General features: G+C 40.9%; 1 protein-coding gene across 3 annotated transcripts in view; it reads right to left on the bottom strand.

Annotated features, from left to right (window-relative positions):
* The window catches only part of DOCK1 (dedicator of cytokinesis 1), a 281,310-nt gene that overhangs the window by 73,621 nt on the left and 193,070 nt on the right, over positions 1-14,619 (bottom strand). For all 3 annotated transcript variants that reach the window (XM_080596602.1, XM_080596603.1, XM_080596604.1), the window contains exons 30-32: positions 8,904-8,982; positions 8,192-8,292; positions 4,928-4,986 (exon numbers count right to left, since the gene is read on the bottom strand). In XM_080596602.1, the coding sequence (XP_080452728.1) occupies positions 4,928-4,986; positions 8,192-8,292; positions 8,904-8,982 (239 nt within the window). The remainder of the gene's footprint in view (positions 1-4,927; positions 4,987-8,191; positions 8,293-8,903; positions 8,983-14,619) is intronic.

Genomic DNA, 14,619 nt, shown 5'->3' with positions numbered 1-14,619 from the left:
TTTGCAAACACACAGGGCCGGGCCTGCAGCAGGTGGCCGCAGGTCTGTGGCACGGGCTGTGCGCTCCCGGCCTTTCTGCCACTCGCAGGCTGCTTGTGCATTCTGCGGAACAACCAAGCGGAGCTTTTACATCAGCAAGCACTGGGCTTTGCCAAATAGAAAATCTGGGAGGACCTGGGGGGGAAATAGGGGCACGTGAGAACTAGAAGAAGGCGGCTGATACACCAGAGGGCTGTGGTGCCGTTCAGAGGGGCCTGGAGCATCGGGCAGTGAGGAACCTCATGAAGTTCTACAAAGGCAAACGCAGGGTCCTGCACCTAGGGCAGAATAACCCCGTGCACCGGTACGGGTAGGGGCTGACCTGCTGGGAAGCAGTCCTGTGGAGAGGGACCTGGGGGTCCTGGTGGCCAGCAGGCTGACCAAGGGCCCTTGTGGCCAAGAAGGCCAACAGGATCCTGGGGTACATTCAGAAGAGTGTTGCCAGCAGGTCGAGGGAGGTGATCCTCTCATCCTGCACAAGCCCGGTGAGGCCACACCTGGAGCACTGTGTCCAGGTCTGGGCTCCCCAGTACAAGAGGACATGGAGCTACTGGGCAGAGTCTAGAGGAAGGCTACTAAGATGATGAAGGGACTGGAGCATCGGGCATATGAGGAGAGGCTGAGAGAGCTGGGCCTGTGTAGCCTGGAGAAGAGAAGACTGAGAGGGGATCTTATTAACGTGTATAAATATCCAAACTGAGGAGTCTCCTTCTCTGGAGATATTCAAAACCTGACTGGATATGATCCTGTGCAATGTGCTCTGGGTGACCCTGCTTGGCAGGGGGGTTGGACCAGGTAATCTCCAGAGTTTCCTTCCAACCTCAACCATTCTGTGATTGTGTGATTATCAGAAAGCATTAAAATCACAGTGCAGTGCATAAAATCCCTTTCCTGCTCCATGAAACCCACCCCTGCGCCTGCGGGGATGTGGCTGCCCCCCCTGAGCTCCCTCAGATCAGCTGCACAGGGAACCACGGGAAGCGATGTGCTGCTGCGGGTGGCACCTGCCGGCTTTGGACATGAGGAGTAATGCAAACAAAGTGTTCATCCACCAACTGGGTGAAGTGGGAGAGGGTTGGAGCCCAACCGGCACCCGTCTTATACCACGGCATACAGCAGCAACGTGATGGCACACGCATGTACATGCTAGGACGATGTTACCCTGTGCAACGCTGTGCCACAAGACAAAGCATCAGAGCGACAACCAAAGGCAATGATCCTGCTCTGGTGCCCGGGAGCATGCACTGCAGCTGCCTGTCACACGCAGCACTTGCTGATAAACAACCAAACAATGAATTCTCCTTTTTTTTCCCCCAGGAGCGTAGGAACTCCCACGCAGAGATTTAATATGTGACAAGTCTGGGAGAAAACTGAGGCCTCTCTTCTGAAAACCAAATTGTGCATCTGCTTTAAAAACCACATTCAAAAACTGTATTTTTTTGGATATGTAGAAACTCCCCCTCATAGTGACTTCTGCCTTGCCATGAGATATGCTAGAGACCGCTCACACAACAGCGGCGAACTTGAATTAAAATCCAGGTGCTTTATCTGATAACCTGTGTGATTTTCATTTCCCAGGTTCTCCTAATTCACTTTTGGACCACAAAAAACACTGAAAAATTTGTCATCAACCTCACCTCTGACTTAGGCCGGCTCTGAACACGCATAACAAATACAGAGAATGTTATTTGTAATGACTCCTATCTATATAATGCTCAAAGTTCAGGGCTATTTTTAACCCTAGCCTTCCTTCCAATGACATTAACGTCTCTGTCAAGACACCTTTTCCGACGTCAAGTCCTCGGAGGGACCGCTGGGCTGGTGACCAGCTCGCTGCATGACAGCACCAGCAATAATTTCACTTCTTCATCACTAATTTTACTTCTCCACCTTCTTCTAGCTGGTTCAATAAGAGCAATGCTTTCTGATCTCTCTTGCCTCGATCAACTTTATCATGAGGAGATAAATATATATATATATGTATGTAGCTTCTTCAACACTTCACTGTTGAAACCACTAACCATTGAAAAATGGTATCCATACCCTAGCATCCAACTCTGTTTTGTATATGCTGAACTGCACGCTGTTTGATTCCCTACATTTACCAAGACAGATGCCACAGCTTTCTTTAGGTTTCTGTGACACTTACTGTCTCACCCAGGTCTAAGGTGCCCCAGTGCTAACAAAACAGTGACTCAAATAATGTATTATTTTAAAGTTGAGGTTGTGATATGGAAGGAAAAAAGCCTACCAAGACTAATATACACTGTTTTTGGTGCACACAAGAAAATGAAAGCCTTGCAGTGCTTTCAGAAAGCCAACGCAGCAGGGGCTCTACACACTGGGACTATGCTCCCCAAAGCCGTCCTCATTGCTTCTGCATCAGAGCACTCAAATTTAAAGCCTTCATGATCAAGTCTAGCAAGGTATCAGACAGCACAGCTACAACGAGGATTTAAGTAGAGAACCTGTCAAGCTGGATCTCTTATACATGGTTCCCTGTTGAAAACAAAAACCTTATTCGTAAATTACAGGTATTTAAAGTGTGCGTGCACACACTTACCTATTGTTGTACTCCACTATATATGCTCTTTTGTATTAACTACAGTAGGAAGGCTGGAATATTGCAGCCAACACTGCATCAGAAATACACAGGCAAGGATAACCTTTACAGTTTACATTTTACTATTTAATTTCAGAAAATAAATTATACTCTTAAACGTGCATCACAGCTACTGGACTGTCTTATTCCCAATGGGGAAGTTTTAACTCCGCAAGTGTTATATGTTAACCACGGCATTTGTGAACAAAAAATGATGAGCTAAAATGAGAATTTGAGGCTTATCCATGCCCTTTAATACATAAATCAAAAGTCAAAGTTATTTGTCTTTATCCTATCTTATGCACAATGACAGAGAGTCATAAAAAATTATACGCTCAAGCATATGCAAGAATTATAGGTTTTCACTTTTGATTTTGTTTCTGAACATATACATTAATAATTTGACTAATGTAGTGAAACTCCTAAGATAAAAGTGTCAAGCACACTACAATCAATTCCCCTGCAGTGGTAAGTCAGTATTATTTCTTAATTGATGCTGTGACATACATGAGATTGGTGAAGAGCCAGAAGTTAAACATGATCAGCATTGACTATCTGTATTACAAAGAAGCTGAGAAAAAGAAAGCTTCTCATTATGAAACGTACGAAGGCCTCGTTGGATTGGGGTCCTGGCTCCGATTTACCTTTCTCCTGCAGCTTTTGTTGGGAAGAGCAGCAATTTACCAAATCCCTCAACATATGCAATTTCAGAATTAATGATCCCAGGCACTCAGGGAATCACAGACATTAGAGATAGAAGAGGTCAGGGAGCCATCTACATAGGTAAAATCAGTTTATAATGGAGAAACCAAAAATACGTCTAAAACTCTATCAAAAATACAAAGGCTTTCTGGACAGAAATATTGAAGAAAACTTGCACCCCCCACCCGCTGCCAATCAATTCACAAAATGCTGCTGGAAATGATTAGCATCTCCCTGTTAATGGAGAAATATTGAACCCAGAAGCTACTAAATAACCTGTCCTACAGCAGCCGACATCAGCAACAGTAGTAAAAAGCATTACACACTCTATAGCCCCCAGGTTGAGTAAAATAACCTCATGTAACAATAGCCAGATATATAGCTATGTACGCAAACATCCCTACTTTCAGTCTGCTAAATGCCAGGAAAAGCAGACAAGGTTGAAGAATCCAAAGACGCTAGAGAAATGAGGAAAAATAACGGATGAATACATGACTGTAAGCACAGAGCAGTGAAGGATTTGGCTAATAACTGACAAAGAAGCTGCCAGAGTCCTGAGCTGGCTGACCCAGCATCAGTCACGGTCCTGGTATCATCATCTGTCTGTCAAGTCCCATATCAGGTGTGCATTATGCTTTAATCTGGTCTCCAGGCACTTAAGTCACAAAAGATGCTTCTAATAAAAAGTGATTTCAGCTGCTCTTGGAAGGCTTTTTTCATCACTCCAGCAGAGTGGATGCAAACTCTGCGATATCAAATAATTATGAGCCCTTGCATTCCCTTCTTTTATATATGCTGATTTTTTTTTTCAAGTTTCAGCAACAACAGTTCAGCTAGAGATATAAGTGAAAGGGCAAACATTTATTTCTGATAATTTAAGGAACTTTTGATAATACTCAAACACAGCTGAAGTGTCTCCACTGTTAAGCTCAGGAAAATGAAATCTGACAGATGGGTACACTCAGGTCGCAGTAAATACTCAGTTGCTCGTGAAATTCAATCCCTGTATAGCTAAATTATACCCACAGAATAGATGCAAAGTTGAGACAGGCAGATATGCCTAATTTACCCACCAACTCCAGGGATGTCCAAGTTCCCATTCTTTGCTGATCTCCCTAAGTCATTCTGATATAGCCAAACAAGACTGAAAATCAGACTTTAAGCTGAATTTCCAGGCTACTGATATCCCTCGGACACACTCATTTTGCTCTAGTTCCAGTTACTTTATCTACGTGTATGTGTCTGTGCACACATCCGTACATATTTCTGTGTGTGCGTATTTATAGAGAAAAAATGAGAGTAAAAGCCATTCAACAGATATCACTGCAACCGCTTCTTTTTATTTACTGTGAGGTTGAATACCATGAAAAAAACCTAAGATATGCAAACATTGACTAGTTATGTATCTTCCCAGACGGCAAAATAAGTGTGCAGAGGAGGCTTTATTTCTTAAATCACCTGCTTCCTAAATGCCTTTTGGAAGCCTAGCGTTATCTCAAGAGAAAGCAGGCTTGTTTCATCTGTACCTTGGTTTATACAAACACTGGGTGAAAACATTAAGCAACAGGCGTTCGCGTTACTTACCCAGGTTATACCACATGTCCCTGATTTCAAAACCAATCTGCCTTCTCATATCGCCGTATCTTAAAAAGAAAACAAAAACATATTTTTCTTTTTAGATCTGACCAACATTCTCCGAATTCAAATGATATCAATAACTCTACGTCCCCTCCCTCACCCAGCTCAGCAACGCGCCTGTAAATGCTGAACCTCGCAGAATTCAAACAGGTGAAAGGGGGGAGGCCGACTTGTTGAGGACACCCCAAGACGCAGCCACGCAGCAGCAGCTTGCTCCCTCCCCTCGTGTCCCCAGCTCTCCTTCGGAAGACCTCAAAATTTCAACGCCTGCGCCAGATTTCCACTTACTAAAGAGAGAACACAAAACATTCACCTGTGCAAACCTCTCTTCGCTACATTTTCTGATTACCTAACTGTCCTTTGGGACACGTGGGCGGTTACAGAGATTAATTGCGAGCATTTGCAATTTTCCTAACAGTGATGGCTGGAGGAAGCATGACAGAGAGCTTCACGGCCTAAGGCCCTATTTTATTTTTACACACACTCTTAGCATCGCGTTGTCCTAGAAAATAAAACCAGAAGCACCTTGTGACATCTCGTACGCTGATGTGCAGAATCACAAAGAAAATGTTCCTGTGCTGCAGACTGAGGGGATTTCTGTCCTGTGGGGCCAGAGCAAAGCAAGAGGGCTCAGCACTTCCCATGCCAACGCGGAGCTGGAGACTGCTCCTTCCCCTTGCTGCTCAACCCACATCCTGCCCTGCGGGGACACCGGTGCCACCAGCACCCCGCCACCCACGTGTTTTAATGCTCTGCTCCCTCGCCACATTAATGACAGGAAAGCTTAATGAATGGGAAACGTCTTATTGACTTCACTAATGACTGGATCAGGACCATCAACCTTCCTATGATTCTGCGTAACGAGCTCCAACAAACTGTTTGCTATCCAGACTATCTGTATGTTGAAGACCATTAATTAAATAACGGGATGAGCAGAAGAGTAGTATCTGGCAACTTGTGGGATTTCTGGGAATACAGTGAGATGCCCTGTCATTAGTAAGGATTAAAGATATTTCTCTCTATCATTAAAAGTCTGTTATTATCTAACATTCAAATGCAATGTTTAGCAAAACCTACAAATTACAATAATTAGATTTTAATTATTAAATATTTAACATATTGAGATATATACTTAAAACGGAGGTTTTTTTAAGGTGATATTGAGCTAAGTTATTATTTATATCTCTTTGGCACAGAATTAATAGTGGTTTCACAGAGCAATAAAAGTTAGTGCTTCCAACCCATACATTTATTGCATCTGAAGAATTTACTGTCTTGGTTTTTGTCCCCAGAACATGATTTAACTGAAAATAATAACTTGTGAAAACATTATAAATAGAGATTTACAATTTAGCAAACTTCATTAAGTAACCACTTCAAATGACTTAATGTATTTACTTATATCAGCAGTGAGTAATGCCTGTTTATTTCTTGAAATCCTTCATTGAGATATACTGCCCCATTTAATACAAAAATCACTTGGAGAAAATTTCCATCCAAGGATCCATCTCATCCTCACAAAGAGGAACATCAGCCCACGTGTGTATTTCACAGGCATTTCCAGTCCAGCCACAGCCTTGTTGGTTTTTGCCCAGATCAGGGGTCTGGTTGGGACTAAAATGCTCGTGGAGGTGCACGCAAACATCAGGCAGAAAGCACCGGGTGGGAAAGAGATGCAGGACCGTGAGCAGCCACGGTTTTGATCCCTCTGCTTTCCAACTGACTGTGATTGAAGCACTTTGAGGTTTGTAAGCCTCCTTTATACACTTAATTATAAAAGAGTTTGTTATCACTGATCCCATTTTGAGCAAAAGCACTGTTCATAAATTGTAACTAATGAAATGAGATTTACCTTGCTGTACAAAAGCATTTTGATTTCCCTTTGCAAAACTGTAACTACAATGTTATTTATATTTATATCACAAGTGCAAAACCCTGAGCTCTGTTTGACATCACTTCTCCACTGAACTTGTAAATATTCCTGTTTCATCAAGGAAGCCCCATGAGTCATATGTATGTGTGCTGGATCACACGGTGCTGAAAAATTCTGTTTTAACACCCAGCGAAAGCACAGCTTCCGAAGAAAGCACCTCAAAGCTCGCGATGGAGTGGACGAGTTCGAAGGGCAAAACTTTGCTGTTGGGGAAAAAAAACAACGCAGACACAGCCCTGAATTTTCTGGTCAAAGACCGCAACCCACACAGGGCTGCCAGCTAAAGCAAAAAACCTTTTAAATCACATTTCACTGCAGCAGTGATAAACTCTTCCCATTCTCACTGCAGTATCTCTTATCATAATAACACACAAAAAGGCTTCCATTTAGAAAGTGAAGTAATACAAAATACACCCTCTCTCTCTACACAGATCTATAATATATATTATACGTATAAGCAGGCTGAGCCGGGCTTGCTCTGGGAATCATAGCTTTGAAACTGTCCATTTTTGTGCATTAACTGTGGTAACCTGATTAAACATGGAAACAAACTGCTTTTGCAGGCATTCTTCACAAATATTAATGGCACAGAAACAGAATCCACACATACAGTCTGAAAACATTTTACTGTCTTTCTTCTGTGCTCGCTGCCTAGTTAAGAACAGGGTCCTCTAAACTGGAAGCCCAATGAAATGTAGGAAAAATGCATACATTAAAATATTCATGCTCGGGTCTTTTCTCTTTTGACAGGTTTCATTTGCTGTGGGATTCTGAATGGAAATCAGATAGTTCAAGCTCCCCGGTCAGAGGTAGGCGATGTAATCCCTTTTAACCAAGAAAGCATACAAGGCTGCAGTTATACAAACCCATTCTTCAGGGATATCACGGGGAAACTGTCTGTAGTTACGAAAATTCACTCTAAAAGGCCGTCAGGGATTAAGCAATAAAGAGTGCACGTAAAATGAGATTAGAATAATCACAAAGCTAAAGTGATTTAAAAATGCAGTTTTATAATATGTTAATACTTCTGAAAAGTCTTGACTTTATGAATATCCTGCAGTATAAAATACTGTCTTCATCAGTAATGAATCATGTAATTTAGATCTTGATTCAAGGGTAGAAACACATGCAATACTTGATTCATGTTTTTAAAACCAACCTTTCATTATACGGTGATTGCATCTCAATTTGAATGGATTTAGCTAAGAAATTAAACTAAAATTATGTTAATAGACCTCAAGTTCTTGTCCATGATTTAGATGACGAATAGGACTTACTTGTTAAGTATTTTTGCTCTCTTAGCACTTGAAAAATTCTCCAGTTGTAAAGACTCTTGCGTGAGAAAAGCAACAGCTAGGTGGAAGTAGTTGTTCCAAAGCTGAAAGGCCCCAGAAAGACAAGAACAGACATCATTAATTCTCTGAAATGCTTTTTCTGCGTATCTACAAAACATCCTAGAAGAATCTAAGTTATTCACATACAGATTTCTAGGTGAAAATAACACACACCACACAGGCATTGTTTCTTGATATATTCTTGGTACATCTTCTCATTGTGTTCGTGTTTCCAGGAAACATTTCCCACCTACAAATCCCGAATGATTATGTGTTGATGATTCAAGTAAAATCAAATATGAGTACATAAATCTGGGTGGTGGTGGGAGAAAAAGGACCCAGACTTAGGCTGCACATTTGACTCAACAACTCTACTAAAGCAACTGCTTTAGACAGGGGAGGATGCCCCTTTTTGCTGTTCCTGAAGGAAAGGAGGAGTTTTCTGCGGTGCTCTCAGTAAGACTTGGTCCTGTTGTAGGATGAGACCCACATGATAAAAGGATCAGGAATACGTGCTGAACCTGAAATGCCTTAAGTGGGCTTCCAGGGTTCACAGGGACATACGCACATACAACAGAAGTATGAGTTTGGGACAGAAACTTCTTACAATATTAAGACTACTGCCTGAGACATTGTTTGGTGTTTCTTTTCTTACCTGTAACTCAAAGTTGGCTTGATCAAGAAATTTTTTGTTTAGCATATCTGCATACTGATTAATTGCTCGCAGGAAGACTCTGAAAGATCAGGAGAAAATTACATAATTACACACTCTTCGGTTGCACCTTTGTACGTTTGGCATCCCAATTAGACAAAAATCTGAGTCTGTCTGGAAAGTGAAATTTGTAGCTGTTACTTGAAAAGCAGTGTGATCTCACCACTGGTAAGCATACGGAATTATATGCAGATGTTCTCAAAATTAATCAAGCAGATTAGCATATGCAGAGTAAAGAAACAAGGAATGCTTGGGATAAAATCACTTGTCTTTAAAATATCTCATGATAATCAGGAGATCATTAAAAATTCAGTTTATTAGAAAAAAGTCTATTAGTTTTTTAAAGCTGCAGTATCTTCATGTTGTAGCTAACCTGGAGCTGAAATTGGCTGGATTTTAACTTGCAGGTGAAGCAAAACGTGTTTTTAAACAAATATGAGGCAGACGCTATTTTACTTATTGAACAAAAACATATAAAAATGCTCTTGAAAGACAGCCTTCAAAATATTGTTCAATGTTCTACTTCTAAAACGCTAATTTACTCCCTAGTACAGTTTATTGCTTCTCTGAAAAGGTTGCTTGTTAAATTGCAATAGAAGCTGACTTGACAAGCTTTAAAAATAAAACCAAATGGTATAGCATAAGTAGGTCACTACATATTCATGGTGCCGAAAAGTAAACATATTATTCTCTGGTATCCTAATCTCCATTCTCAAAATAAACATTAGATTCCTCCTGAAGACTCTAAATTTATGGTATGAAACTGCCAGCTAATGCCAAACGAGCTCGTCTTTTGAGCAAACTGTCTGTGATACAGATTTACGTCTCCTGAAAGTACCAGTAATGATAAAGACCACTCATAAAATGTACAACTTTTTCTCCCCCCCCCAATAGCAATCTTTAAGAAGAGATTTGCACTACTGGATACAAATAACAGTTGATCTTTCTATGGGCTGACAAAAAAATCAGATTTTTTTAAAACATTAGAAACAGTTAGATCTCTTATTGAACTTAAGATACCTACTGACCTTTCCTGGAAAAAAAAAAAAGACCATTAAGCTAAATGTTTGTTAGCTCAGGTGAAGTAAAACCTCTAGACAACACACAGACATCAGCATGGTATGAGAGATTATTCACATATACCAAGTAAATTACATAAGGCACGACTTTTGACATCGCTGGGATGCGTCTCTACTATAAAGTTGGATACCCCCACAGTAGTTCCACTGGAGGAGAAGGAAAGTATTCAAAAATGAAAAGAAAAAATAAGTAGATAAAAAAGCGCAAAAGAAAATGTAAAAGATTGAAGAATATGTAAAATATGTAAAATAGAATAGCATATATAAAAGAAAAAAGCCCACACGTGTAGGTACATTTATCTATATATACACATATGAAAAAATACCTCTCTCTATACACATACATACATTTCACAATATCACTTTTTATACCTAAAGATCTCATTTGCATCCTTACACTTGTGCCCAGCGCATGCAGAGATGCCTTTCAGGAACAGCACTCCGTGCATTATTCACCAGTAACTTTGTCAGGGGATATATCTGGAAACTTCATTGAAGTATTTTATAAATGCGATGACTTCAGCATACACAATAACCCACTGCAGACGGATTTTAGATCTATGATTCAATTACTGAGCTGTAGCGTATACTAAGATTGAATCTAAAGTTATCCGTGTAATCAGAATACCAACAATTTGGTATGTAGACTTACGTCCTGTTTTGTTTTGTTTTGAAAGCCTGACGATACCAGGAGATCCGCAAGGCTTCCCGGAAGGATCAGTGATTTACCACAGCAGGAAGGGCTATCTAATGCTCCTCGCCTTATGAAGATAAAATCAGTTCCAATACAGGGAGGATTATGCCTACAATTTAATTATGTTGCCTCAAGACATCACTGTAATGTATTCAATCTGCTCCATCTAATTAAGCTTTGGAACAATCTCATTACTTTATATACCATTATTTTACTTTAAATTGTAGCTCATTTTTCCCCTATATTAATTCCAGTGCCTACAAATAAACAACAAATAGTGCAGAATCTACTGTACCTTGCAACAGAAGGACTAAACCACGACACACCTGTAAAACTCTACTTGCCAGGAAACACCCCCATCCCCTTTAGCCCATGGGCTACCCGTGGTTGGACTGCTTTAGGAGGGTAGGTGTTCCTCCCAAATTCCTTCAGCAGAGCATCCAAAAAAAGAGATGCAGAGATTTAAGTGTTCATTTTTTAATTATTCAAGGATGAAATTCATCCTATAAGGATGAAAGGTGAACTTGGACATGGCTGGGCCAGCAGAGGAGTCATCAAAACACCTCCTGTGTTCGATGGAGATCTTCAGTCCGCAGTGGCATACCTTTCCTTGGTGTAATTAATAACGAAGATCAGCGTCTAGTTGCACGTGCATAAAGAAAAGTGTTTTTCTTGAACTTCAGTCTTGGTTAACGAAAGAAGTTATCCATGTCAGGAAGAGCCACAGAAGTTAAAACCTCGAGTGAGAGAGAAGCTGAGAGCCTAGGACCGACCCCAACATACCCTGTTACACTGCTCAGAATGTCACAAAGAGTAAGGAAACCCACTGCTAACATACTGGACAAGATTTGTTGGACAAAAGACTTTATCAACCCAATTAAAAGAAGGAAATTGACGCCTTATCAGTTCTTTATAAACCAGGAGGAATAATCATCTGCACCTGCACACGGTGGAAGACTGAAAAGCGTGTTAGCGAATGGTGGCACCAAAACCACTGAACACCACCGTGCCACCGCGCTGCGGACTGCTCGGCCTAGCTGTAAAAGGAAAAGGGGTGTCTGAGACAGGAACAAACAGTTCCCAAACAAAATAGGAAATACCTTGGGATGCTACGGACTGGCCACTGAGAGCAGAAATTCTAAATGCATTAGAGGAGCAGTACTGAGAAGAGGAGCAGACAGGAGAAACAGGCAAAGAACATATCACTGATGGCATAAAGCACCTCAAAAGTATCCTGGGAACTTGCTGTTCTAAAGACATTGCTTTTTTGTTTCCTTAAAACCAAAACAGAAGTAAACAGATGAAGCAACCGTCTGAGACACGGCTGGGGATCACTCACCTCGCCCTGCCTTGGGCAGAAGGACAGGCCAGTCCTCATTTCTTCAACAGTTTCTCCTCGTTTATGGCCCTCAATCCAGAGTCAATAAATCCATTCGTATGCTGCTGGTTCAAGCCGTAAACACAACCTCAACTGCAACTACCGTGTATTTTTACTGTTATAGATTATTAATCACATCCAGAGGTCTCACAGGTGGTTAGCTGGTGTGTGGATGCACTCTTGGAGATTGCTCCCCCAAATAATGCCGACATTTATGCTTTGATTCTGTAATTTTACCTTCGTAGAGAGGCCCTTCTTCCCATATACAACCTCACTGAGGCCAGGAGGTTGTTCCTATTAATCAAATCTAGACTTGCAGTGGTAATAATAAATGAGGAAGGGACAAAGGGACTCAATTTAGAAGTGTAACAGCAGTCACGGTGCCAAACACCTCTTCCCCTGCTTTCTCAGGTACAGTCAGTTTTTTCTTCTCCTTCTCTTATAATTAATCAAGTGCCCTGATTTGCTTGTTCACTCCTGTTTAAAGATGTTTTATGCCCCATTTTCTTTCCATTTCACACAGTGCTGCGGCACACCGAGCGCATCCCTAACACACGCATAGATCAGCTACCTCTGAAAAAGGTTGGTTTTTTTTGAGAACGAATCTACAGAGATATTCCAAAAGTAGAAACATTCTTACAGCACGTCCTGTTTTGTACATCATCTGATTAGATCTAGCATCCAGGGGCTCAGGTTTACACTATAAGCACAAAATACTTAGGACACGAAAACATGGAAAAGAGTGCAAGCTGCAAGTGCGCTCCCCGGTACTCCTCCTTAAGGGAACATCCAAAAAGCAGAAGGAAAGTACCAATGAGCAAAAGAATGGATGGATTCCCTAACGACAGAATAACTATCTAAACAAGAACGTATAGATACAGCTTAAAATAATTTAGGTTTACCTGGTAATTCAATAAAAGAGAGGGAATTTGAGTGAGGTTGTAAAAGGCACTATTATGATGTCATTTCAGTTAATTTAGATGGAGGGATAATGAATGCTTTATTACAGCCGATCAGCCTCCCTGCACATCATCATGCTTTGCATGCTTGAGCTTTTGCTGCTCTGGGAGACAAATTTACTGTGCATATATGAGGCAGACTACTCTTATCTTGTCAGACTGCCTATGAAACAACAGACCTAGACCTTGAAATCCCAGTGCAAAATCCAAACCTGAGCAAATGCTCACTAAGGCATGAATAGCAATGTCTTCTTTTAAAGAGCAATCACTTCAAATACCTTCACCTTAGTTTTCAGCTTCTCAGTTGCAAAGCACAGTTAAGTTTTAAACAACTTTTCACTCACATGAGTTAAAACTTGTGCTTTAATATACCCCTACAAGCACTTTTTCTTTAGCATCACATACAGTATGTGATACTCCAATGACTGTGACCCTGGAACATAGAAAACACATAATACGAAGGTACGTATTATGTACATATGAGTCAAAAATCATTGAAAAGTGCCAGCATGAAGGTATCTGACCTCCTTGCGTCTCCCGCCAATCTTCTCCCTCTCCAAATTCTCTTTCTTTTCTTGTGCTGGTATTACTCTTCATCCTTTTTCACACCCCCAAACTTAACAACTGCCCAGGCCCCATCAAGGTTTCCAAAATCCTTTTTATTTTACACTTCTGTATATAACAGTTCCTCTGGCCAGCCTACTTCTCTCTTACTTTTTTTTTTTTAACAGCATGTTAAAAAGATTCCTAGCACTATATTCTTTCTAATTCATCAGGCTAAAGAGCAGTGAAAACGTGGAGGGGAAAAAAAAAAAGGAAACACAAACCTTGATCATTTGCTTTCTTTTGAATTACAATTCCTGGGCTGACTATGATAATAGCCCAGAGTAATCCCAAAGAAGACTTGCTACTAAATACTTACATTAGCATAATCTTCTCATAATGTCTACTTCACACCAGCACAGGTGCACCGTGTCGCTTTATTAACCTATTTTCTAATAAATATTTCAGAAACAGTTTTAGCATATTATCTATAATCACTGACACCTCTTCCCTAATTTATATTCAGTGCTGCGTGTCCTCTAAAACAATGGGGGCAGACGGATGAAAAATAACTGCAAGTCGCAAAATTCTGAAGGACGAATTTGTGGTCTGACTACCAACGGTAGACACCGTGTAACACTCACGATGTATTTTTTTTTTTTTTTTTTACAAACCACCTTTTCAGTACAGTTATCTCACACGTTAAGATCAATTTTTGCAAAACAACCCTGTCGGAATAGACAGGCAAAAGTGCTACAGCACCGGACAATCAAACGAGAAATGTTAACAGAAATAATTCAAAATAAAGTTTGAATTTAAATTCTATTCAAATATCCTTGTAGGCGTACTTTGCCTACCCAGAAGCGTGATGGATCTGTGCCGAGAACACAGTCCACCTCAAATACCTGCTGAAATGACGGGACTTCCAGCAAGAAAAGCATCCTTAGCGTGAGGATGGGCACGAGCAGAGGTAGCAGAAACCCATAGTGAAGACGAAGACGGGGCC

Source organism: Anser brachyrhynchus, assembly GCF_964034855.1.
Source record: "Anser brachyrhynchus genome assembly, chromosome: 6".
NCBI classification, from domain to species: Eukaryota; Metazoa; Chordata; class Aves; order Anseriformes; family Anatidae; genus Anser; species Anser brachyrhynchus.
Note: the sequence above shows the minus strand (reverse complement) of the source record. Positions and strands in the feature narration are given on the sequence as shown.